This window comes from Echeneis naucrates, chromosome 7 (genome assembly GCF_900963305.1).
Source record: "Echeneis naucrates chromosome 7, fEcheNa1.1, whole genome shotgun sequence".
Lineage (NCBI taxonomy): Eukaryota > Metazoa > Chordata > Actinopteri > Carangiformes > Echeneidae > Echeneis > Echeneis naucrates.
In genome coordinates, this window is record NC_042517.1 from 14226050 (window position 1) to 14249059 (window position 23010).

The 23010-nt window shown below is 40.5% G+C and overlaps 2 protein-coding genes across 3 annotated transcripts in view; one reads left to right on the forward strand and one right to left on the reverse strand.

The window, feature by feature from the left end:
- Nucleotides 1-10428, reverse strand: part of nav1a (neuron navigator 1a) — a 75007-nt gene extending 64579 nt beyond the window's left edge. Inside the window, exons 1-3 of one of the 2 annotated variants that reach the window (XM_029505702.1) lie at nucleotides 10284-10428; nucleotides 6551-7426; nucleotides 5802-5893 (exon numbers count right to left, since the gene is read on the reverse strand). In XM_029505702.1, coding sequence (XP_029361562.1) covers nucleotides 5802-5893; nucleotides 6551-7419 — 961 coding nt within the window. In that variant the 5' untranslated portion in view covers nucleotides 7420-7426; nucleotides 10284-10428. The remainder of the gene's footprint in view (nucleotides 1-5801; nucleotides 5894-6550; nucleotides 7427-10283) is intronic. The other variant, XM_029505701.1, reaches the window with a different exon arrangement.
- A 6284-nt stretch (nucleotides 10429-16712) lies between these two features.
- Nucleotides 16713-22391, forward strand: LOC115045827 (cysteine and glycine-rich protein 1-like). Its single transcript, XM_029505748.1, has 6 exons — nucleotides 16713-16984; nucleotides 19413-19522; nucleotides 20085-20253; nucleotides 20346-20475; nucleotides 20555-20651; nucleotides 22010-22391. The coding sequence occupies exons 2-6, from the start codon at nucleotides 19414-19416 to the stop codon at nucleotides 22084-22086; spliced, it is 582 nt and encodes a 193-aa protein (XP_029361608.1). The 5' UTR covers nucleotides 16713-16984; nucleotide 19413; the 3' UTR covers nucleotides 22087-22391.
- The last annotated feature ends 619 nt before the right edge of the window (nucleotides 22392-23010 follow it).

Below are 23010 nucleotides of genomic sequence, written 5' to 3' on the forward strand. Positions count from 1 at the left end.
TTTGCCTTTTTGTGTGTAAGCACAAGAGAAAAAGAAAAGCTCTTGCTCTAAAGATGAGACAAGTGTGAACGGGGAAGATAGAGCAAAAAGAAAACGTCAAGAGAGTGTGACTAAGAATAGAAGACGAAAGAAAATGAAAGAGGGAGTGTGTCAGACTCACAGACACCATGAAAGAAGCTTACTGGATGCTACTAGTAAGGAAAATGGAGAAGGAGCGTAAGAATATAAGAATATAGATACAGAAAACAAAGCAACAAGGAAAGTGAGAGGAGGAAGAAGAGGATGGGGTGAGGAAGGATCTCTATATGTGGGCCAGAGGAGCAAAGGAAGCCAGTAAGACAGAGAAGGGATATCCTGCCCCACTGCCTCGCCGCTCCTGCTATGTTTGCTTATGTCCGCTAAGTTGTTAATGCATGGAGTCCACAGGACATCGGGAAGAATACCAGACCATGACGCATAGAGTCACTCTCAAGCTGACAATTCACCAACACAATGACATGGCTATTAATGTCTTTTTCACTCACAAAATACTGAGACTGGATCTTGATACATAGAGTATGTGGCTTCCTAGTCGGGTCAGGGTTAGTCACAGATGTAAGTTTTTCCACAATGACACCTTTCTGGTGGCCTTACTCAGTGCTGATGATGCACCACATGAGTCATTGGCTTAAGCATTTGGGCAATTTACCCACTTAAAGGCTATCCATGACAATAGCGTGAGTGTATCAGTTGTTCCAACTCCTGAATCCACAAGGCACAAATGTTAATCCTACAAAAACATCACTCTCTCCCATGGTGAATCATGAATCACACACAGCTGAGAGGTGAAAAAACATCCAGTGCCAACCAGGGAACATGAAGTTAAGTGAAAAAAGAAGAATTCTTGTGTGTGCGAGTGTGTTTTTAAAGGATTCAGTCTTTGTAGATGCTCCCCCGCAGTCGCGTCAGTGTTGACATTCTCAGCACACTTCCCAGGGGTATCCCAAAATGCTGTGCTGCAGAGCCTGGTTGCTTGGTTACAGCTTGGTGTGCGCACAGCAGCGATGGATATCATAACCATGTGTAAATGTGTTTGCTCGGGCACTTATGCTTTAATTGGCTCAAAAAACTGTTCTGGCCAAGTGAGATATACCCTAGCAGAAATATAAGTATTATGCTAAATATCACAGATATATAAATATATATATTATGAGAAGCACAGGCATTATGCATCCCCCATTTATTTAATCATTTTCAGCGTGTGTCTGATTCTTGATAGATTATTAACCTGACAAAGAAATGTCTTTGCAGCCTCATTCCTGTGTGAGGGGTGTGTGTAGTCCCACAGAGGTTACACATGACTGAATCCATAACTCCACTTTCTGGGTTAGGAGTCACCCCAGAGGTCAAAAAGGATCCTGTGTGTGCACTCATTCACCCATTCCTCAATTCTCCCTTCTCTCCATTTTCATCCCTTGTTCTATCTGATGTAGCCGTTACCGTGTGACCTCTAGGTTGGGTTGAAAGGAAATTTCCCTCGTGAAGGGGGGGAGGGGCAGAAAGCTGGCAGGAGGAGGTGGCAGCTCTGTCTTTAGTGCGCTGCCACACAAGGGCTCTGCAGCTCGGTGAGTGAGAGGAATGGCAGAATAAGGCACTTCAGATGTGAATCATGTGCACCTTATCTGCATTCACGTGTACATTAAAGACACTCTGTTTCTGACACTCACATGTCCTCTGACTCTAACCCTGGACCCCGGGACTCTTGACAGGTCAAAGTTAAGCTCAACAGAGAGTGGGGCTTGACATTAAACCCTAAATAGTGATTACTGCCTCACTCCTGGTGATGAGCAAAGACATAATCTAGTCCTGCTTATGTCTGATCATTTTCCCAAAGCTACTAAACCACTCATCACTGCCCAACACCAAATCGGCATATGTCTCTCTGATTAGATTGGCCAAAGAGGATTATACACTGTCTAAGAGTAGATGTAGCCTGGGGTTATCAAAATGCTATTCACTAAACTGTCCAGGGGCATTAAAGTAACCATGAAATTTATAAATTGCAAGCAGATTTCATACATTCATTATTAAAGATTTGCCTTTTATCTGTGTTAATGGTACAAGGGTGTTTCAAAATGTAATTCCTTATGTAAGAGCTCCTCAAAGTGGGGCCCGCAGGACAAAGTTGGTGTGTGAGACAATAAGACAAAATCTACATATTCAGTATTTCTGCTTTTGGTGTTTCGTCTGTGTTTATATTAATATTTATTCTGTAAGTCTGGTGATTGTGCAAACAATTTATCACATTCAATATATACTAGCATTTTAGCGCCAACTCAAAATAATCTAAACCTTTATTTAGCAACACAAAGCAACTGAATTCAACTATATATTCTAAGCCTGGCAAGGTGAAATATAAGCCATCAGTAATGTAGATTAAATTCATTTCAGATCAATTGAATACATACATTGTGTATGATCACTATTCTTCTTTGTATATCAAACAAGAATTAGAAATGTTCTGGGCTTTCTATACAACACAAGACATATGAAAAGGACAACATACTTACCTGCCAGCTTATTATGTAAGTAACCTTGAGGTGACAACGTCTTAATTCAACTACATGATTATTTTGGAAGCAGTAGTTTATGATACTGTTAAATTGTATTGATATTCCAAGTGGTGTTTCTGTTATCTTGCCATGTTTAAGACAGCCCTGGAAAGTGCAAGTGGGGCAATTGTTTGGAAAACTAACTAGTCAGTCCTCAAAGTGTTTATTTTGTAAATGTAAAAAACTGAAAAAAACATATACACACCAAAAAAATAATAGTGGTCAGAAGCAACAAAAAAATGAAATTATACTTTATAATAAGTCATTGAACTATATATATTCTATTTTTATCAATGAAAATGATTTCAAGGATGAGAAATAACTCGTTGGCTTTTCAAATATATGTCTGGTTAACTGTCCCACTATCATTAAAGCGCAGAGCACAGCTGCTAACAGGGTTATTGACAATCCTGCCTTTACTGATGAAAATGCAGAAACAAGATAAGAGGAACACCTGCCACCATAACATAAAACAATTCAACAGCACCACAAACTGCAACGGAAATAAATTATCACAAAGATTAAATTAATTCTTAAATAGTTTCAATATTAAAACCTTAATGAAGGACAATTAATTGCATGACAGGAACACATAGCAATTTATTTTGAATCAAACACACACAGATGATGGGGTGGAGTGAGTTGGACCTGGGATGTCAAGCAGTGTTTAATATCACTGTGTACAGTTTACAGCTCAGCAGTAAATCAGTCCTCTGTGTTTGAAGGTGCCTATACAGTATGCGTGTATGTGGTGTGTTTTTGTGCGTTTGTGAGAGAGAGAGCAAAATGAAGAGCAAGAAGTAAAGAAACAGAGCGAGAGAGAGAGAAAGAGAGGCAGCTGACAGATTTTGAGAGTGTCCGTAGGGAGTATCAGGCCATACTCTCACTGGGAGACGAAAAATGATACATAGTCCACATCACATTTATCTTTCAAACACCATCTGTGTACTGTCACACAGACACATACATCAGCACACATAAACACACATGGTCATGCACAAATGCATGCTCAAGTGCTCCTCTCCAGACAACGGTGGGGTCAGGAGGTCTGTGGTGTAATTGAAAGAGCACATGGTGCTACAGTCACTTTAAATTTTCAGGTCTTCATTAGGGTCACAGGCTGAACATGTATAACAGCTGATTATGTTACTGCTGATTCAATCTAGCTGAATGAAAGCATATGGAGACCATTCAGTTTGGGGGTAACCGCTCATAGTCAAAATGGACAATCATTACAAAAAAGCCATCATGGTTGTGTCTTGTATCATGTGAGTATTGCTGCTTGTTCATTCCGCCTTACAAAATATAAAATCCATCAACCCACTGACCTCGATGGATTCCGCTTTTCATCTCTGACCCTGACGCTCTGTCTCTCTTACTCCCCTCCAAACTTTACCTTCCTCCCTTTCCACCTCCTTCCTCAACTCCCTAAATTACAGTTATTACAGCGTCAGCCCACCCTCCAAGTAAATGCAGCTTCGAAAGACATCTGAGACACTTTAGTTCTGTTTCTAACGCCTGCTAGGGAGCAATTACAGGCCACAACCATAGTCCCACGACACCCAGAGGCCTTTAAAGACTGGGACTGGTCCACCACCAAGTCCCATCCCCCTTTCCTCAACCAGCTGGTTAAAACCTCCAAGACGCTTATAAAGCTTTTATTTGCACACTTCTCTATTCTGTACATTATATATAGATCAGTGAGATCACCAGAGGAGCAAACTTAAAAGTCACAGCAAAAACAGCAGGACAATATACTGCATCCACAATGAATTAATAATGATCCATTTTAATGAATATAATATATCATCTATATCCAGTTACCTTCACTGAATAGCTTTTGGAAGGAAAAATTGTACCTAAGTTCAACCATGAGCCATTAGAGGTGGTACTTTTTCAAAAAGGGAAGCTATTATGAATATGAACTGACATATAAAGTTATAAATAATAAACATTTATAGTAATGCTGACTCCCTGATGCTGAAATTGTTCTTCTCTACTTTGACCGCACCTCCATTTCCCCACTTGCAAAATAGGCAGTGGAGCAGTAAAACCCAGTTATTTCATGTGCAACGTGACATTAGTGAGCCATGATATGGTTTCTGGGTTGAATCCTGTGCCTTTTTAGAATTTACTTATTAGGTGTGGATGTTAAACATTGACCTTGCAACATTCCTGTAAAGCTGGTACCGTGAAAAGTACCAAAATTCTCACAGCGCTAACTTATCATGGATGGGAACAGCCTCTAAAGGTGGAAACCCAGCAACAGTGTCAAATCAATGTCTTTTGCACGGCCTGGTGCTTTCTGACTGTACTCTACGTATTCTCTGAGATTTGTATATCCTAGACAAGTTTTTGAGCAATAAAGTGTAATACGCACAAACTGTGAATTGCAACTTCCAAAAGTCGGAAGTCAACCCATCTGACACCACATCAAAAAAGAATGATTCACCAAGCCACTGATAAAGTCATATCTCTGAGGCACGTCCACATCTCTCAGACAGACCACGATGGTGCATGACAATGGCTGCGGGTGCTGAGCAAAACATTACTCAAAAGGATGAGGAGGGGGTTGCGCTGGGAGTGTGGCTTTTTAGGTCAACAAAGCTGAAGAGGAAGAAGTGCAAGATAGGGATGGTGAGAAAACGAGAGGGGAGAAAAATTGTTCAGACTCCTCAACATCTCTTGGATGATGCCAAACTCAACATGCATTAAATTCTGCCTGGCAGTGCTTCATCTCATCCCAGTACTGACCCACATCACTGCTGTCATCTTCCTTCATCTTAACATCCTATGCCCATCTCCCGTTCCCTTCTCTACACTGAAGAATCAATCAGTGCGGTCACACACACACACAAACATTTAAGCCACCTAACCTCAAACAAGGCTCCTGAGGAATGATGAGTAGCAGCGTGACACATAGAGAATGGTTGTCTCCCAGTCTTCACTGAGGCTATTCAGGTTCACAATGACACCCAAACTGAGGCTGCTGGCATGAACTGTCTGACGCCATTTATGACTCGGTTGATGTAAGTGTGTCTGGGTCTAGCTACCATTAAAAGTAGGCATCTACACCTGCCAAAAGAGCTCTTGGCCTCGCTGTGTCCTGATTCTAAACAAGCAGACAAAACCAGACTTTCAAGATTTGTTGAGCGATGGAGACAGAGAGAAAGGAAAATTGATGATTATTGTACTTTCTGCAAATCAAACCTGGTGTTAGGTCATCACAGCAGACTTCTATGGATCCAGATGAACAGTCGCTCAATTCATCCACTGAAAGATCGCTCTCCTGCACCTGCATCCTGCCAAAAAATCCAAGGACAAAGCCACCGTACATCTGTTACTATTCATGCAAATAACTTAGATATCACTGATCACAATCAAACACACGAGTCGGAGTATCACGGTAAGCATCTACTTTCCCAGATGCGTATTTCCATAAAAGCAAAACACTGTGAACAATAACAATAAAAAAGCAGTTCTTGTTTTGAACATATATCTTATAAAAGCATTGTACACTGTGTGTTCAGTGAAAACATTTTTTACTGATCTATTTGTCATGGCTTGATTTTAACAAAACACACAACAACACTGAACAACACACCAGACTCAGTTACAATGTCTGTCTTTCCTTGTTTATTTCCCACATTTGTGTGTGTGTGTGTGTGAGAGAGAGAGAGAAAGAGATGGAGTGAGGACAACAGTATATTGAGTGAGCCCAGAGGCTGTCAAGAGGACACTTTAACAATCAGCTCTGCTCCAGAAAACACCAAGTGTGTAAATGCAGAGCGAGTGGTGTTTTGTGTGTGTGAGTGTCAGTAGAAATGAAGAGCTATGGTGCCAGAGTCATCATAAGATAATTTCAAGAAAATGTTTTCACAAGAAAATTAGTGACCAAAGTCTTTATAAACTGTGTCTCTGTACGTGTGTGTGTGTGTGTGTTTAAGCGGACCACTCACCTGTAGCTGAAGGGAGCCACGGTAGCCATGTTGACTCTGGGTGTGTGTGTTTCTGTGAAGACAGTTTCTGTGTCCAGGTCTTTTGTATCAACAATCATCTTGGACACCTCTGGCAGTGTGAATGTAATGGGGGGCAACGGCATGGGACCAGGAGACGAGGACAGACTACTGTCCTCTGGAGTCCCCATCTCCTCATCTGACTGGCTCATGGAGCTGCTGCGAATTATGGCAGGCTGTTCGCAGCCTGGTGGAGATAAAGAGGGACGGAGATTGCCATTGTTTAACTGGATTTGCAGATTTTCTGGATGCTCTCCTCCGCCTTCTGCAGTGACTTCAGTCGATGGTACAAAGTTGGAGTTGTCCCCTTTCCTGAGCTGGTGCAGTGGATGAATGTTGCTGGCTCCCCATGCTTGGTTCCTATTGGAAAAGGTGCTCTTGTTGCAATTGCCATCATGTATTAATTGTGTTGTGGTATGAGCCAGGATAGGTTTTCCCAAATCTGATGTGTCTTTAGAGTGGGGCGGCGGTACTTTCCGCTGGGTCAATGGACTGCTGTATGCAGAGCGGGACACCTGAGGAGCAGGTCGAGCTCCCATCCGCTGGAAGAGCTGACTTTTAAAACTCGCATCTTTCAGCTGGTCCCTCGAGGAAAGCCCAGAGATGTTGGAGCTCCTTTGGCAAAGTAAAGGAGAGTGTGTAGGTGTGTTGGTGGGTGTATGCTTGGGGGTCTGCACCAAAGGCCTGGGCAGGTCACTAGCCCTGCGGCAGGGATCTGTTTTGGGGGAGGGGGGCAAGAGGCTACGTGGGAGGGGTATTCCTGAAGCTGGAGGCCCGCGGGACGCCGACTTCACATTGACTCCTCCACTCATATCTGACCTATAGGGAGAAGTAGATGACAATGAGAGACCTGTGATGAGTTGAAACATTAGAACGTGCCAACTTGCTCCCCCTTCAAGTCAGTTAACCCTAAAAGTCAGAAAAGCCTACCAAAGTTTACTTATCTATTTATAAGTTAATTACACAATATCAAAATTACACTGTTGGCTAAAATATTATTATATGATAGAGTTCATTAAACAGCCATGATATGTACACATGTGAATCACGCACACATGACAAACTGAGTCATAAAGCAGGCCGTGAAACATCTGCGCAGTCAGATTTGGCTGCTAATTCAAAACACAAGAACAGTTTCAAGAGACAAACACATGCTGTGTAAGGTCCTTGAATAACTGATTTTCTCCACATCATGAATTCAAACGCATTCACTCACATGCACACGTCCACCTTCAGTGGAGGAAAGAGATTGGCCTCACCTGATTTGTTCTGATTCGTGATATTCACAGCTTCCACTATCTCCTCTGCTGCCTCAGATTCAAAACTGAACAGACCATGCAAGAGATTTAAAAGATATCCGATATGCTCTGTGCCTCTCTGTTTTAGGCGAAGATGATTGAACATCTACGTCTACTTTCTACTCCCTCTACAACCCATTTGCTTTGGGATCGGGCGGTACAAATAGATTTCAATATAATTATCCACACTTTCACAAATACACTGACTTAATGCTCAGCCCTTCTTGCAGAAAAATTTCCTGCCAGATGACTTCTTGGGAAGCTGTCTTTAGCAAAGCAGTGATGTGTCAAATTAAGCCGTTACAGTCACGAGGATAACACATTGGATTATTTGACAGCACATCTAATCACAGTGCTACACACAGTGAGATGTGGATCACACAAACGCACACACACATATTTTCCCAGCGCTATGAGTAAAAGGTCTTTTTCAGAACCCTTCAATAGAGAGATGCTGACTGCTGCAGCCGAAAGGCTCAAAACATTCCCAAAAATAACCTGTCAGCTTCTTATAAAGGAAAGGACAGCAACTCTGTCGAGAGACCATCCACTCACCTATATATTATACCAGACATGCTGACACAGAAAATGGAGATTTGGTTTTGCCAAGGACTGCTGCTCTATCATTGTTGACTCAATGCTAATACGCCACAGCGTACAGCAGCGATGATACAGCAGAAGGCAAACAGAGACAGATGTGATCATCTATCCTCCTTTTCCCTCATTTCGCTCCAAATTCCTCCTCCCCCTCGTTGCCTTCTCTTTTTCTCTCACTCCTTTTCTCAGGAGGTCGACCCACTAATGAGCATCAGAATTTTTGTCTGTCTGATATAATTCCTGCTAGGGTTCCCAGAAGCGCAGGTGCTGTCTGAGCGTGTAACTATATGTATGTAAATTGACTATTCCTAGGGGACAAGCAGGGGTCATGATGTTACTACTGCAGCTCATGGAAAGACACACACACGCTCAGCTGCTGGTGGATATATGCACAGAGAGAGAGAAAGTAGAGGAGAAAAAACTATTGGACATCTCTGCTGTCTGAACCCAGCAGCTGTAAAAGGGGGAAAACTGGCAATCAATTTCTGGTCTGACTCCCTGACATCTGACATCTGATGATGTCTTAAAGCAAGTTTGTCACGCGTATATTTGTGTGATGCGCTCAGACTCTACAGACACAAAGACAACATCAGTCTTTTTGTTACATAAGTGGTCTTATGATGGCTAAATAGTTATTAACAACTAGTCATTTGTGGTATAGTCTGAAAAGATATAAATGTGAAAGAAATCTTTTTACTTAACAGTTAGGCCTGCAGTTAACAACTCCCTGTACTACTTAACTGTCTTTTTTTTATTAACGAAATTTCTTTAATAATATAAGTAAATAAGAATTTTACAAAAACCAAATAGCTTATTTTGACTAGGAAACAGTCCAAGTCAAGCTGAAACAACAATGTACAATATGATTAAGAAAAAATGTCTAACTGAAACCATCAATACAAAGACAGAAACAAAAACCTTTTTTGTAGAAAGTCACTGTATTGACTGGAGTGGACAGATTGCATCAGTGTAGGACTTGTCTCTGTCATTATAGAAGGCTGATGGGGACATCTGCTGGCTACTGCAAGAAATTACGACAGCAGGGACTCTGGTTTCTTCATTACTCTTCTGTTCTGTGTAATTTTCTGTATATCCCCAAATAGCAAGTTGCACCAGATGAGACACGACAAAGTTTCAGGCATGCACTTCCTGGAGGGAGGGGAAAACATGATAGCGTGGCAAATGGAGTTAGGTCCTAACTTTCTAACCACATTACACATTTTTAGCTACTGTATCTCATGACACACAAAACCTGAACTTTGTTTAATATGATCAAATAACCATTCTTTCTCTCTATCTCTCTCTGTCTTTCTCTCTCTCGCTCTCTCAGCCACACACACAAGGCACACGTACAAGGCTCACATACAAGAATGGGCCTTGTGACAAGCACCCACTGACTCATCGCAAAAATCAATAAATGAGGCGACAGCACAGCACTATTTGTGAGCTGAAGGGCATTAGCACTGTTTGTGTTTGTGTGTCACCCAATCTGGAACATACAATATTATGACTATAATTACTTCAATGATGACAACAACAAAGACAACAGCAATGATCTGTGTTTCATAAACCATCTTTCAGCATTCAATTCACATCATTCACTGCTCCAAAATTCAGAAATAAATAAATAAATAAATAAAAAAGAGCTGACAGCATTCCTCCAAAGGCACACACACTTCCTTAGAAGTCACCACAGCATAAATATAACAATGTCTGAAACTCATTAACAACCTATGAGGAAATGTCATGTGCCAGAGCTGCAGTCCACATGAGAATCTTACCTGTCACTGTGGTACCAGCTCCTTCACTGTGCTGTTAGGCCGAGCGGGCAGAGCCGGCGGGAGGGAGGTCACGCTTCTCTGACGTCCCAGGAACAATGGACTGTTTTTTCCTGGATCACTGTTGCATCCTCATTGCTGCTCTCCCATTGGTCCGCGCCACCTCACCATTCACCAGGACAGGAAGCTGTAACAAACAGGAACGATATTTTCATCCAATCAAGAGCCCCAGTAATGAAGTGACTCATTTTCAAAGTCACTTTCTTTGATGAAATCAGTGTTCTCATCTTTTGACAAAAAAGAAAGAAAAAAATCTGTCTTTCTCTCTCTCTCACACACACACACACACAGTATCTGTATGAACAATGAGGGCTGCTTATGTTATCATGAGTCAGTGACCCAAATGGAAATTTACTCAGTATACAATGACCCACAAAGACCATTCTGACACAACATAGCATTTAAGTCATCTAAAAGCCTTTAATCTTCATATTGTTAACTGCCCAGCAACATATATTCTTTTCAATATAGCCTTTAATTTCATCACAATGTATTTACCATGTCAGACATAGCTTTTTCTAACCATTTAATTCACTGAGGATTAACCCTTAACTGAATTCAAAATATGAAAACCACCAAAACTTGTGTCACAAGGTTTTCAGAGTGACATAGACCAACCACATGGAGAAGTCATTCATTGGTAGATTCCTTCAGGGGGATGTGTGAACAACGCACAAACTAGAATAAATATGCACATACAACTCACAAGCTCACACACTCCAGATGAGCTCATTATAGAAGCTAATATAGTATAAACAGCAACCCCAAATATAACAGGAGCCCTAGCCAAACTACCAACAACATAAACATGACCATGTGTGCGCAAACAGTTCCCTTCCTTCTGATTCCCTGATGCAGATCCTCTCTGATCCCTCTCAACACATCGACCACACACTACAGTAGTCATACAGCCCCTATAATGCTGACTCAGGCTGATCACATCATGTTACCCCTGGTTAATGTCACCCCCACCTCTCTCATCCACTCTGCATCTCTTTTCATCTCTGTCTTTCTTTCTCCGTGCATGAATGATTTTGAGACAACTGTGAACATGTACATACATCGAGAAGCACTGTTTGTATTCATCTGCTCACAGAATCATAGTTGGACAGATAAGAGACAAATATATAAACAAAAATATCTACTAACTTTAATAAAATAACCACAAGGCTAAACTCACCCTCTGCAGGCATCAGGATACAAAGCATCAAGTGAGTGTGTGTCCAATATGTATGCTGCTGAGTGTGAGTCCCTGCCTTTGCTTCTCTGTAGTTCTGCCTGTCAGGCCTGGAGCTGTGAGCATGTGTATTTCTGTCTGTGATTCCTCTCCTCTATCACGTCATGCCGCTCGGCTGCTGCCGCAGTACGCCTGCAGCCGTATCCCCGCCCCTCTCCTTCTTTTTTTCCCCAACCTCTCTGTGTCTCTCTCTCTCTCTCAGTAATGGACCTGTTGGCTGTGCTCCCTCCCTCTCTGAGGTGAAATATAAGCTCAGTCAAGGGAGAGACAAGCAGGCACATTAGTTGAATGAGTGTGGCGTGTGTGTGTGTGTGTGTGTGTGTGTGTGTGTACACGTGGGTGGCTGACTTTATACTGTGAGTAATACATTTTAATTAAGTAGATGTGGCCACAAATGTGAAGAGCTCCAATGTCATCATCCTATTTTCGAAGTCTAATTGGTGGTCACAGAAAGCAGCACAAAAAAAAAAAAAGACACACAACAAGCCTCCTCCTGACATCAAACGAAAATGAACATCAATGCACACAATCACATGCTCATATCTAATGTCTGCATCTGTCTGTACTCAGTGATCTTGTCTGCTTGAACCCGCACACTCAAGGAGAAGCAGTCCATCCATCACTCCTTTAATACGTCCCTTAATTCTAATGAAAGGGAAAGACACGGAGGGACAAGGGGAAATAAGAGTGATACAAAAGAGCAGGGAGGGTGGAAAGAAGAGGATGTGACAGAGTGGTTTCCATGTGCTGATTGGAAACCCCTCTGATGTCTTTCCCCAGCTGGCAAACAGAAAGAAACAATACACAGCTCCAGATCTGAAAGTGAACTGTGCATCTCCTGATGGGCTGTCCATCTTTATCAACCACAGATTGTAAAACACCACGTGCGGCCAGTCCACAGTTTACAAATGGAGGGAAATGTTGTTTAACTGTAACAGCCGGAACTGTCCGTGTTGTCTCTGAGATGGAGTTGTAAAACTGAGGTTTCACTTTTGGTCTAAATCAGCCATGTTGACACACTTTCCCTGCATTTATTCAAATGTTGTTTGTTTTCAGGGGTTTAACATAAAGAAATCTAGATTTTATGTTCAGCCTTTTGTCAAATCACTTATTATGCAGCCATTTTTGAGTCTCTTGTCTCCATTTCTTTCCTCATATTTCTGCTTACCCGGCTTACAGTTTCACACAAAGACCTGCAGGACAGTGCTGAATATTTAATGAAGAAGACCGATACACAAACAGAATCAGACGAGCACAACGTGTCCATACTGCCTTATATTCAAAGCATATATTTACCAGTGTTTAGTGTCATGTCTGACAATCCTGACAGTTTTTTTTTTTTTTTACTGTGTGGATTCATGAGTCATTGGATTCAACGATCTTTGCAGGGGATTACACCACATAGCTCTCTGCCTACATCACATAATGATCAGGTATTGACTGGCTGTGCTAAGACTGGAATTTTTTTGTAAAATAAAAAAAAAATTAATAATAATAAAAAAAAAAAAAATCAATGCTAATATGCTAAATGCGAAAATGCTGCCCAGAAACAACAGCACATACAGGACGTATGCATACCGTAGACATACAACCCCCTCTTTCCCCCACATACATGCAGTACATACACACACAGTACAGTCTGCCATTCACACTCAAGCCCACAATCACTGCAATGCTCACCTCAAAATGCTCACATTATTCCCAAGGCCCCGCTTCTTATGTGAAAATGACACAGAGCAATCACACGCACAAAACACACTCAAATGATCTGCTTCTCTGACTCAGGGGCTCATGAAACGGGAAGTGATTTGTAACAGAAGGATTATGGGCAGGAGCATGCAAACGTGTGTGTGTGTGTGTGTGTGTGTGTGTGTGTGTGTGTGTGTGTGTGTGTGGAAGGGGTTAATGTAATAGCTAATCTTCTGATGTGCCCCCAAGGCATGTTCAGCACCCCCCCCCAACGAGGGACTGACCATGACAAACGCTGTTGTGACAATGGGACACTTGTATCACTGCCTCCCCAAAGAGGCATCTGGTGGGATGGAGTTGGGAGTGGGGGGGGGGGGGGGTGGGGCGGGTTGCTTTAACATGTTAACTGACTGGAACATGGGGCCTCAGATGTGAGCCCTCACTGTGTGAGCACAATTTATAACAATTACAACACACACACACACACAAAACCACACAACAAGTCAAGTTCTGCATCGATTCACCTAAGAGGAAGTCACCACTCTGGATGAAGAACCTGTGGTAATTAGATACAATGTATATTACAATCCCGAGTTTTTCTCTATAGTGTCTCAGACTGCACTAACACTTGATTGTTGCAGTCTGCCTCACTACTAAACACCAGCATGACATTAACCTACTTAAATCTAAGATTTATTATTTATTACAGTAAAGTATTATTAGAGTGGCTGCCGTGGCCTCATAACATGCGATGATACCTGGAGGATTAAAACTCAGTTTGCCCAGATTACATTAAAATAGATGTATTTCAGTGTGTACAGAGTTCTTTGGGGAATTATTTCTAACTTCAATTGATACATGGATGTTGTAAACTTAGAAAGAGAAGTTTATGTTTCATATTCAGTAAACATTTCCACTTGTCTTATAAGTTTATTGAACGTATTGGCACGAAGAGACAGTAGAGTTACAGGATGTTGCTTATTTTAAAGGCTTCATTCACCAGTTTTCTATGTATCGAAGAAGCCTGTAGGTTCCCTGATTAATCAGATTTTCAAACACAGACTATCAACCATGCTTTTGGTTTAAAAGAGATAACAACAACAACAACAACAACATAATGGATAGAAGTATTGTTGGAATATTTATGTGTATTGTCATGTCATTTAATCTGCCCTGTCCTGCACTAGCCTTCAACAATTGACAGGCATTTTTAGTAAATAAATGGGAGGTTGAAATTCTCAGCCAGTCACTTTCACAGTTGCTGACACCATCTGGCAGTTTCCTGTTCTTTCTTTTCCAAGTTATTCTCCACGTTACACATGTACCTTTTTAGTGATCTCTCTTGAAGATAAGCCTAAAAAGCTAAAGGCGAAAGGAAAACTGTTTTAATACTCAGTTTTATTATTGAGTCACTAGATTGCAGGAAGCTTATGCAACACAACACCCCTTTCAATGGTCGCTATTCATTCTTTTGTGAATATTTAATATTTATTTGAATTTAATTTTAACCTATACAATAATGTCCCCTGTTGAAATCATTTTAAACGGATCAAGATTATTTTGGAATTTTTTTTTTTTTTTTCATTTTGCACATATCATATATTGTCTGATAAACATATGTTCTGGCCAAATGATGAAAATTAATCCACAGCCTATATTACATAAATGTCCAATGCTTTTTAATAATATAAACAACATACAGATTTTGAATTTTATGTACCCCATTCCAAGGTTCAGTGAGAATAAAAAATTCAAACATTAACCTATTACCAAAGATGAAAAAGAAGCATGTATGCTTCTTATGCAATATAATCTTCTCTTTAAGTTTTTCACTCGCCTGTGCCCCTCAAAGCTTCAGTTGTGAACACTGTAAATTTCAAATAGCTTGCAATCAATGCTCTTGATTGATGCATAAGATAGCAGTGGAAATGATGTGAGATAACACAGTACGCGTTGTATGTTTAGAGAGTATTATGTAAAATATGCTCAGGATATTCTGCATTTCCTGACCACCTTCAAGTTTAACGCAACATCTCCAGCTGAAATAAAGACCCTGATAAAGTTACCGATGGGGCGAGAGGTGGCAGCCAAAGAGGTAAGAGTTGAAGAGGCAGAACACACAATACAGCACTCCAAACATTTAATCCGGTTTTTGTCTGGATGGGTATCAGCCAGAAACAGCAGTGTTGGCTGTCCATGAAAATGATTAATGTTCTTGAGAGAGAGAGAGAGAGAGAGAGAGAGAGAGAGAGAGAGAGAGAGATGTGGCTCAAAAGTTTTTCTTCCATGCTGTATTTTCTGTTTATTTTACTGCAAATCCTGTTTTTCATTTGAAAGGTTCAGAAGTTCTGCTTATTCGTGTGGAAAATTACATTGCTATTTTCTTAATTGGCTGTACCGGCTATAACTTTCTTGTTGACGAAATAGGTCACTTGAGTTCGAGCTTACAGAACTGGCAACGAGTAGAATAATTTTCATGAACAATTGTGTTGATTAAATTGATCAAATTGGGTGGAGCAAATTTCAATATGAAAAATAAATAGATGAGTTTACAAATGGTTGGCTATACATAACTTTCTTCCTGTTTTTAAATAATAATGCCCTTTATCTATACATAAACTGCCCGTTCTGTGTGCCTCCTGTATACATAAAGCTTACAAAAATAATTTTAAGAAAGCTTCAACATGATCGGCAGATAAAATCATTGCCAGCAAAGTTAAATATGTGAAGATGCTTTTTAAACTCCCTGTTTTCTACCTCTTTGTATGAAAGCCTAGACATTTTTTTTACCTTATTCGGTTCTTACACTGACCACACGGTGGTAGTAGACATCAATAATTGTAATGTGTAATTGTCTACTGCAGTCAGTGGCTGCATTTGTAAACAGCTTGTATTTCCTTTAGTGCATTCACGTTCATTGAGCATACTGGGGTGGCCTTTAACAGACAGCTTCTAAAGGTCATTTAAGGTTGGGGCAATAAAATACAAAGAATGGCGAGACTTTCACACTGTTTACTCTGTAAGAGAGAAAACAGCTGATTAACCGTTTGACTCCTCAAACTGCTGTGCATTAACCTTTAGACAGAGCTGATAAGATTAAGCATAGATTGAATAAGGAAAAATCCCTATAGTTAACCAAAACCAACATCAGGAATAACCAGACAGCCATTTAGATAAAGTTCAAGATGATGCTCTATGTTCTGTTTCATCTAAGATGAGGCCAATGTTCTTTTCCTTGTAAAAATTAAAGTACTTTTAGAAAATGTTACCGTTGTATGTCTTACTGCTAACTTCATGCCTTTTCACCATACAGTTTTTATTTTATCTGAATACAATACAAAACTTTTCAATCCAAGTTCCCTCCCCGTGTACCCTTTCTCCCTCTCCCTCTCTCTCTTTAACTCAACACACATTAGGTTTGCTGACTGGAGCAGCAATAACGGAGGCACCTCCCCTTCAGCACATCTGGAACAGTGGAAGAGCGGAGAGGCATCTCGCAGCAGTCTGCCCGAGACTGTTTATATCACTAGACTGATCAAAACCAAGTCAAACTACTGGATACTTTTCTCACGCAGGATAAAAGTGCAACTCCTACACTAACTCTGGCAGGGTGGTTCGGTGAACACATTCTGGTGCTGCGTTAACGCTGATCAGATCACTCACTCAAACCTCAACCTGTCTCCCTGTCATCAGGACCGCCAGGACCCGCTGAGCCAAGGTAATATACAACTGACTGCTTCCTGTTTGAACACTCCAGCTCTCTGTTTGTTCTCTAACTTTATTTGTTTGAAGAGCTATGACATATTGGAGTGTTAAGGGGTATTGTATGCTAGTTTGGCATTAACACAGTGAGGAAGACTAATCTACACTAAGAATTTCTACAGCATACAAAGATCTTCATGCTCGGCACTGTGTACAAGCTGAAAGACAATACTCAGCATGTCCTACTGACATTAACCTAAACCTAAATTACAAAAATGTCACATGGAGTCACATTTACTTTATGGTGTGACTTCCTGATATTTCAGTAGACACTCCCTCTTCTTCACCGTTGCTTTGTTTTATTGCAGCATTCCTGTGCAGCTCCCTATATCCCTGCATGCCTGAACTTGCAGGGCTGCTATTAATATGTGCCACTATTTACCACATCAAGGATATTGAACAAATATCTGGATTATTATTCACGTAATCATGCCTCAAGAAAAAGTGCTGCAAAGGCCCTTTCAGTCTGTCCTCTCGTTTCCTGAGAGAAAGAGCGTCAGTGGATTGACACCTATCAGTCCTGTCAGCCACATGAACTTTGTGTATCATGTCAATCCTGCGAAATCAGCAGCGATGACAAATCAGAGGAGCTCTTATCTATACAAATCTAAATGGTAACGTTCCCCCTTAATTTGGGAGATAAAAAATTTCATCACATCCTCTAGTAGTCTTCCTCACCCTCTGCTGTCCAAACGTCATCCTGGAGCTTGGTGTTACAGTCATTGTCACGTCTTCAGAACTCAGGTTCCAAGCTTCTGTCTTTCTCTTCTGCTTATTGATTGTCATATTCCAAAAATTGCTGCAAAATGAAACAAAACAAGTTAGTATCACACTCGTGACTCACCACTTCACTTCAGGTTTTCCACTGGAGAGCTCTGAATGATGCTTTTCCTTCTGTAACCAAAACATTTTCTGACATTTCTGCTTTTACTTGAACTGAGCCTTGTTTTCAGGAATATAGAATAGATCAATTATGAGCCTTCGATTAACAAATTCCTGAAAATGCCTGTAGGAAATTCTTTCCACCTGTGTCCTCTCACTTTACTCCATGTTTGACATCCCAATTTATTCTGCTTTCTGGTCCAACCTTAGTCAGTTCAATCTTCTCTGGTTGGTCTTGTTGTAATTTTTAAGGTGTTTCAACTTTTGTCACTTTAACTGAGCATGAACACACGACAAGGACACAAAAAGACTCATTTACCAAGAAAGAAATGAAGATAATTTTTACGAATTTGTTTTTCTGGGTGGCAGCACTCTAATATGGTATGTGAGGAATAATTTATTAAACACATAATCCTGACAAACATGTGTTTAGCTCTTTTACTAATGCATAAATATCTTTCATAGAACTAATCCATTTATACTGAATGAATCCCCTCAGATGTTATTCACCTCCAATCCCAGTCAAATGTTGGGGAGTTTTATTTGTTTTTAAAGAGAGAAAGAAAAGGGAGTTTACTTTTCTGTGGCCAGGCCAGGGTAAGTCATTGGATGATGTAACTGCATATTTTGGCTTGTCAAAACAAAGAAACATTAAAAAAAAAAAAAAAAAAAAACAGGAACTATGTCCAATGGCCTAATATATTCTAACTCTGCACTGACAGCTCAGTTCCTCCCTCTGACCACTGAAAAAAAGAGAATCACCAGGTAGAGTTGCAGCTTCTTCTTTGATGTATTTCCTGCCTACCAAAACTAAAGTGCAATCTAGATTAAGCATTCACATCTGACATTACCCGGTCAGGAATGTGGATACATGAGATTGGACTGGGAGGATCATGCTGAGAACCACACTGGGTAGTAACAGGCAGCGTGCCAGGGTCTTACAGATCACAATGACTTTAGGATTCCTCAGAAAGTCACATTCTTTCTACACTAGCTGCCTCAAGTTTTCAAGAGAGAGCACCTCTGATAAACATTCAAAAAGGAATTCATCTTTTTTCCCCTACGTCTGCCTTGCTGGTCACAGAAAAGAAGCCACAGAGAATTGGCAGGAGTGAAATTCCAATCCCTGAGCCCGGCTTTACAAAAACCAAAATTACAGGCTCCCATATATGGACGATTAATGGATTTCTTACAAAACGAACACTTGTAAATGTGTTTGGTTGGCAACCATTGTAAAGGAATTTATGACTTATTTCATTTGCTTTTCCATTTAAAGATGAATTCCACATGCAAATTAATGGCCGTGAAACCAGAATGAATTATATGTCCTGGAAGAAAATGTTAACTATATTAGAATAGTTTTAGCCCTAGCCTTTTCTCAGATTTTCAATGATTTCAGCATCTAAATCAGTGTCTGTGCAAAATCTATGCAAAATAAAGTGTTTTACATGTCAGACTGATTGCATTGTGTGTATTTCTTTGTGTTGTGTGCACAACGAAAGGATGCCGTTAGGAGGAGGAAACAAGTGTGGCCGCTGTCAGAAGACAGCTTACTTTGCAGAGGAGGTACTCTGTGATGGGCGGAGCTTCCACAGATCCTGTTTCCTGTGCGGTGAGTAAACGCTTTGCAACTTCCTGTGACTGTCAGGGTGGAAACCGCGACACGTCATTTATAATGATAGAAGAAATACTGACCTACTGTGGACTGTTGCTGAGATATTCTCAAAAAAAATAAATAAGTGGAGTGAGCAAAAGCATACTAGGAGAACATCAGGTTAAAATGTACTTTGCATTTGTGCTTCTTAGAAAAAATCCATGAGCATGTTGTTGATTTCATTTCCTGTATTGCTTTTACACACACCGGAGGACAGGTTCCATTGGTTTCTGTTTAATGTTACCTGCTGTAGATTTGGGAAGTTCATAAAAAGCTTCTCTTCAACTTTAAAAAAAAAAAAGGGGGGGGGTGAATTCATGAATTTTTGATTGGAGTTTTTGTCTCCTTTGTCCAAATCAAACATTCCTGTGATGGAATTTAGATGAGAACATGCTTCTTTGGCAGAACGGTCCCATAAAAGGAAACAGTTTGGAGCTTATTGAAAAACATGAATGTGCACTGAAGCATTTCCACAAATATGCAAAAAATGATGCGTTTGTGTCTGCGTATTTCTGTGTAGTGGTGTGTGGGAAGAACTTGGACAGCACAACTGTTGCCGTTCATATGGACGAGATCTATTGTAAGGCGTGCTACAGCAAGAAGTACGGGCCAAAAGGCTACGGTTATGGACAGGGAGCAGGAACCTTGAGCATGGACAAAGGAGAGGCTTTGGGCATAACACAGGAAGAGTGAGTAACACACCAACACATACACTTCTTGGTGCCTTTTTAGGGCTTTTAATCAAGATCTTTGCCCCCCTCTTTCTCTCTCCCTTTATCAGACCTGCTCCGCACCGCCCTACCACCAACCCAAACCAGTCTAAGCTGGCTCAGAAGTTTGGAGGCTCAGACAAGTGCCCACGCTGCGGCAAAGCTGTCTACGCTGCAGAGAAAGTGATTGGAGCTGGAAGTGTAAGAACAAAAACATGCATGTCTGCAAAACCATGCAGAAACAAGCCTCTTTTAAAATGTGTCTTCTATTCCCTTTTAGTCGTGGCATAAGATTGGATGTTTCACCTGCGCCACATGTGGAAAGAGTCTTGAATCCACCACACTAGCCGATAAAGATGGCGAAATCTATTGTAAAGGTAAAAGTCGTCCTCTCTGTCCATACAAAAATTTTAAAAAGACAAACAAACTTGTATCTGAACAAGCATTCCTCACCGCACATTAGACCTTTTCTTATCAGACTACCGTTGTGTGAATGCTAGTTAAACACTGCAGATCAAACAACATACACATGCAGCAAGTTCATACAAGTTCATACAATGCAACAAGAGTTGTGAATTTACAGCATATACTCACTTTTTTAGTGCTACCTCAGTGTCCTGAGGCCCGGTGAGATGATCCATTCAGGCTGCATTAGTCTGAAAGAAATAACATATAGGTGCGGTAGTGTTAATGAAGAGTGAGGTTGGGTGCAACACTTAAATTTTAAGGTTTAACAACAACTTGGGCAAAACAATCAAAAGCCAGTGGCCTTTGTATGGCTGAGTTGTAATGAATACAACTAGACAGCAGAGGGCCCACTGATACAAAAATGCATCTTCAAGCGCACATTAACAATAAATCAAAATATAACTTAAAAGAAACTTGGCAGACCATCTTGAAGTTTTTTTTTTATATATATATATATTGAGCTGAGAACATACTGATCATTTGGATTGGCACTAAACCACTAATAAAAAATGATTTACTGTAAAGACCAACATGGATCACAGACCAACTCTACCTGGTCCTTTATAAAATACTGAACTGAGTTCACACAACAAAGTCAAAATGGCTCAAAAGAGACACTAAATTACCGCACTGAGACGCTTCACGAACACAAAAAGGCAAAAACTACAAAGTGGTGAAAAACGACCATCAAAGCGCAAAGAGGCCGCATGGAAACAAAAAACGAGTCACACGGCGTCCACAAATAAAAAAAATGGCCACAATTAGCGTAAGAGCAAATTTGAGTCCCCTTTGTGCTTCATATTAACATTATCCCGATCAGAAGTGTTTAATATTACCTGTAGATATGTGATGTTGGGGGGTACAATAAAAAAAAAATATGCTAAAGTGAGTCGCTCTTCAGGAAGATCCACCTGGACAGATCAGGGGAACTTATCTGATGACTCCGAACAGCAGATTCCTGTTTTTTTTTTTTTTTTTTTTCCTCTCACTGGTGAGCGGTGGAAAAGAGAGACAGACATACTAAAGGTTGTTTAAACGCCATCTTTTATGGAAAGAAAGTAAAAATTCAAAACGCAAATAAGGTCTCTACCGAATTGATTAGACCATTTAAAACTGTGGTAAGAAGCTTTTAATTTTATTTGTTCATTTTCATTTTATTTATTTATTTATCATTTTCTTGTTTTTATCAAACTGAAATGCTCCTGATGGTTTGCTGTGACTCAAAATGTGACTTAAAGGGTGAGACATTATCTGCTGTTTCTTTCAGGCTGTTACGGCAAAAACTTTGGTCCGAAAGGATTTGGATACGGACTGGGTGCCGGGGCCCTGGCTCACACTCAGTAGAGTCCATTGGTCTCCAGACTGAGGTCAAACCTGTCTAATAATCTGCACTACTAACTGTAACAAAGAGTAGAGAGGACATGATGATAGACTTGTGCTGTTACAGTAGTTAGACAGCCTATATAAAACTGCACTGTTGATTTATCTGCTTTAACTAAAATATATCACCCTTCCAGTCTCCAAACAAACATCACTGTCATAAGATTGACCACAGTCTATATAACACAGGGAAAGTTGCTTTTTCATGTATTATACCTTCAACAGCATGACAATAAATAACAACTACAACAACAACAACAAAAAAACAATGATATTGGTGCCAGTTATTTCTGAAATAGCACAAACTTGCATAAGAACACGTGAGCGTGCCTTGAATGACCCAGGAGGTGATCTAATGTTTTTGGAAGATAATGTCATGTGTTTCAGTTTATTAAATGGCACTTGTTCATTGCATCCATTCCTCTCATACCACCACGATGCATCATCCTTCCGGACAACATAAGGTAAGTCAAGCAACTTGTAAGAGGGGGAATTTCGACTTCACTCCACCCAGAGCTTGCCTGTCACAATACAGTCCTATCAGGATACAAGAAAGTGGTGTGATGTGAGGAATGATCACAAGACCTAATTTAGAGCCATCAACCTTTCGGGCATGTTTATAGTAGGCTACATAAGAGCGAAACCGTAAAGGAGTTAATGAAAACAATTTTACTTTGCTGGCTTTCATTAAGGGCAGACACACTTGTCACCACTTCATGGTATATAAATGTAATGTCCATTTACAACTGGGAATGCTTGGCCCCTGTTGCAGATACACTAAACCAATTGAGTTTTCAAAAAGTAGGATTATGAGGAATAATCGGTTGGAAATGTGTTCAGAGAAAACATTTTTGTACTTGGATTCTCTCTCACACACTCAAACTTTAG

Coding starts and splice junctions, on each gene's coding strand:
- LOC115045827 (XM_029505748.1), top strand. CDS start 19,414: ATGCCGTTAGGAGGAGGAAACAAGTGTGGCCGCTGTCAGAAGACAGCT. Junction 19,523..20,084: donor CAGATCCTGTTTCCTGTGCG/GTGAGTAAACGC, acceptor ATTTCTGTGTAG/TGGTGTGTGGGAAGAACTTG. Junction 20,652..22,009: donor TGGCGAAATCTATTGTAAAG/GTAAAAGTCGTC, acceptor TGTTTCTTTCAG/GCTGTTACGGCAAAAACTTT.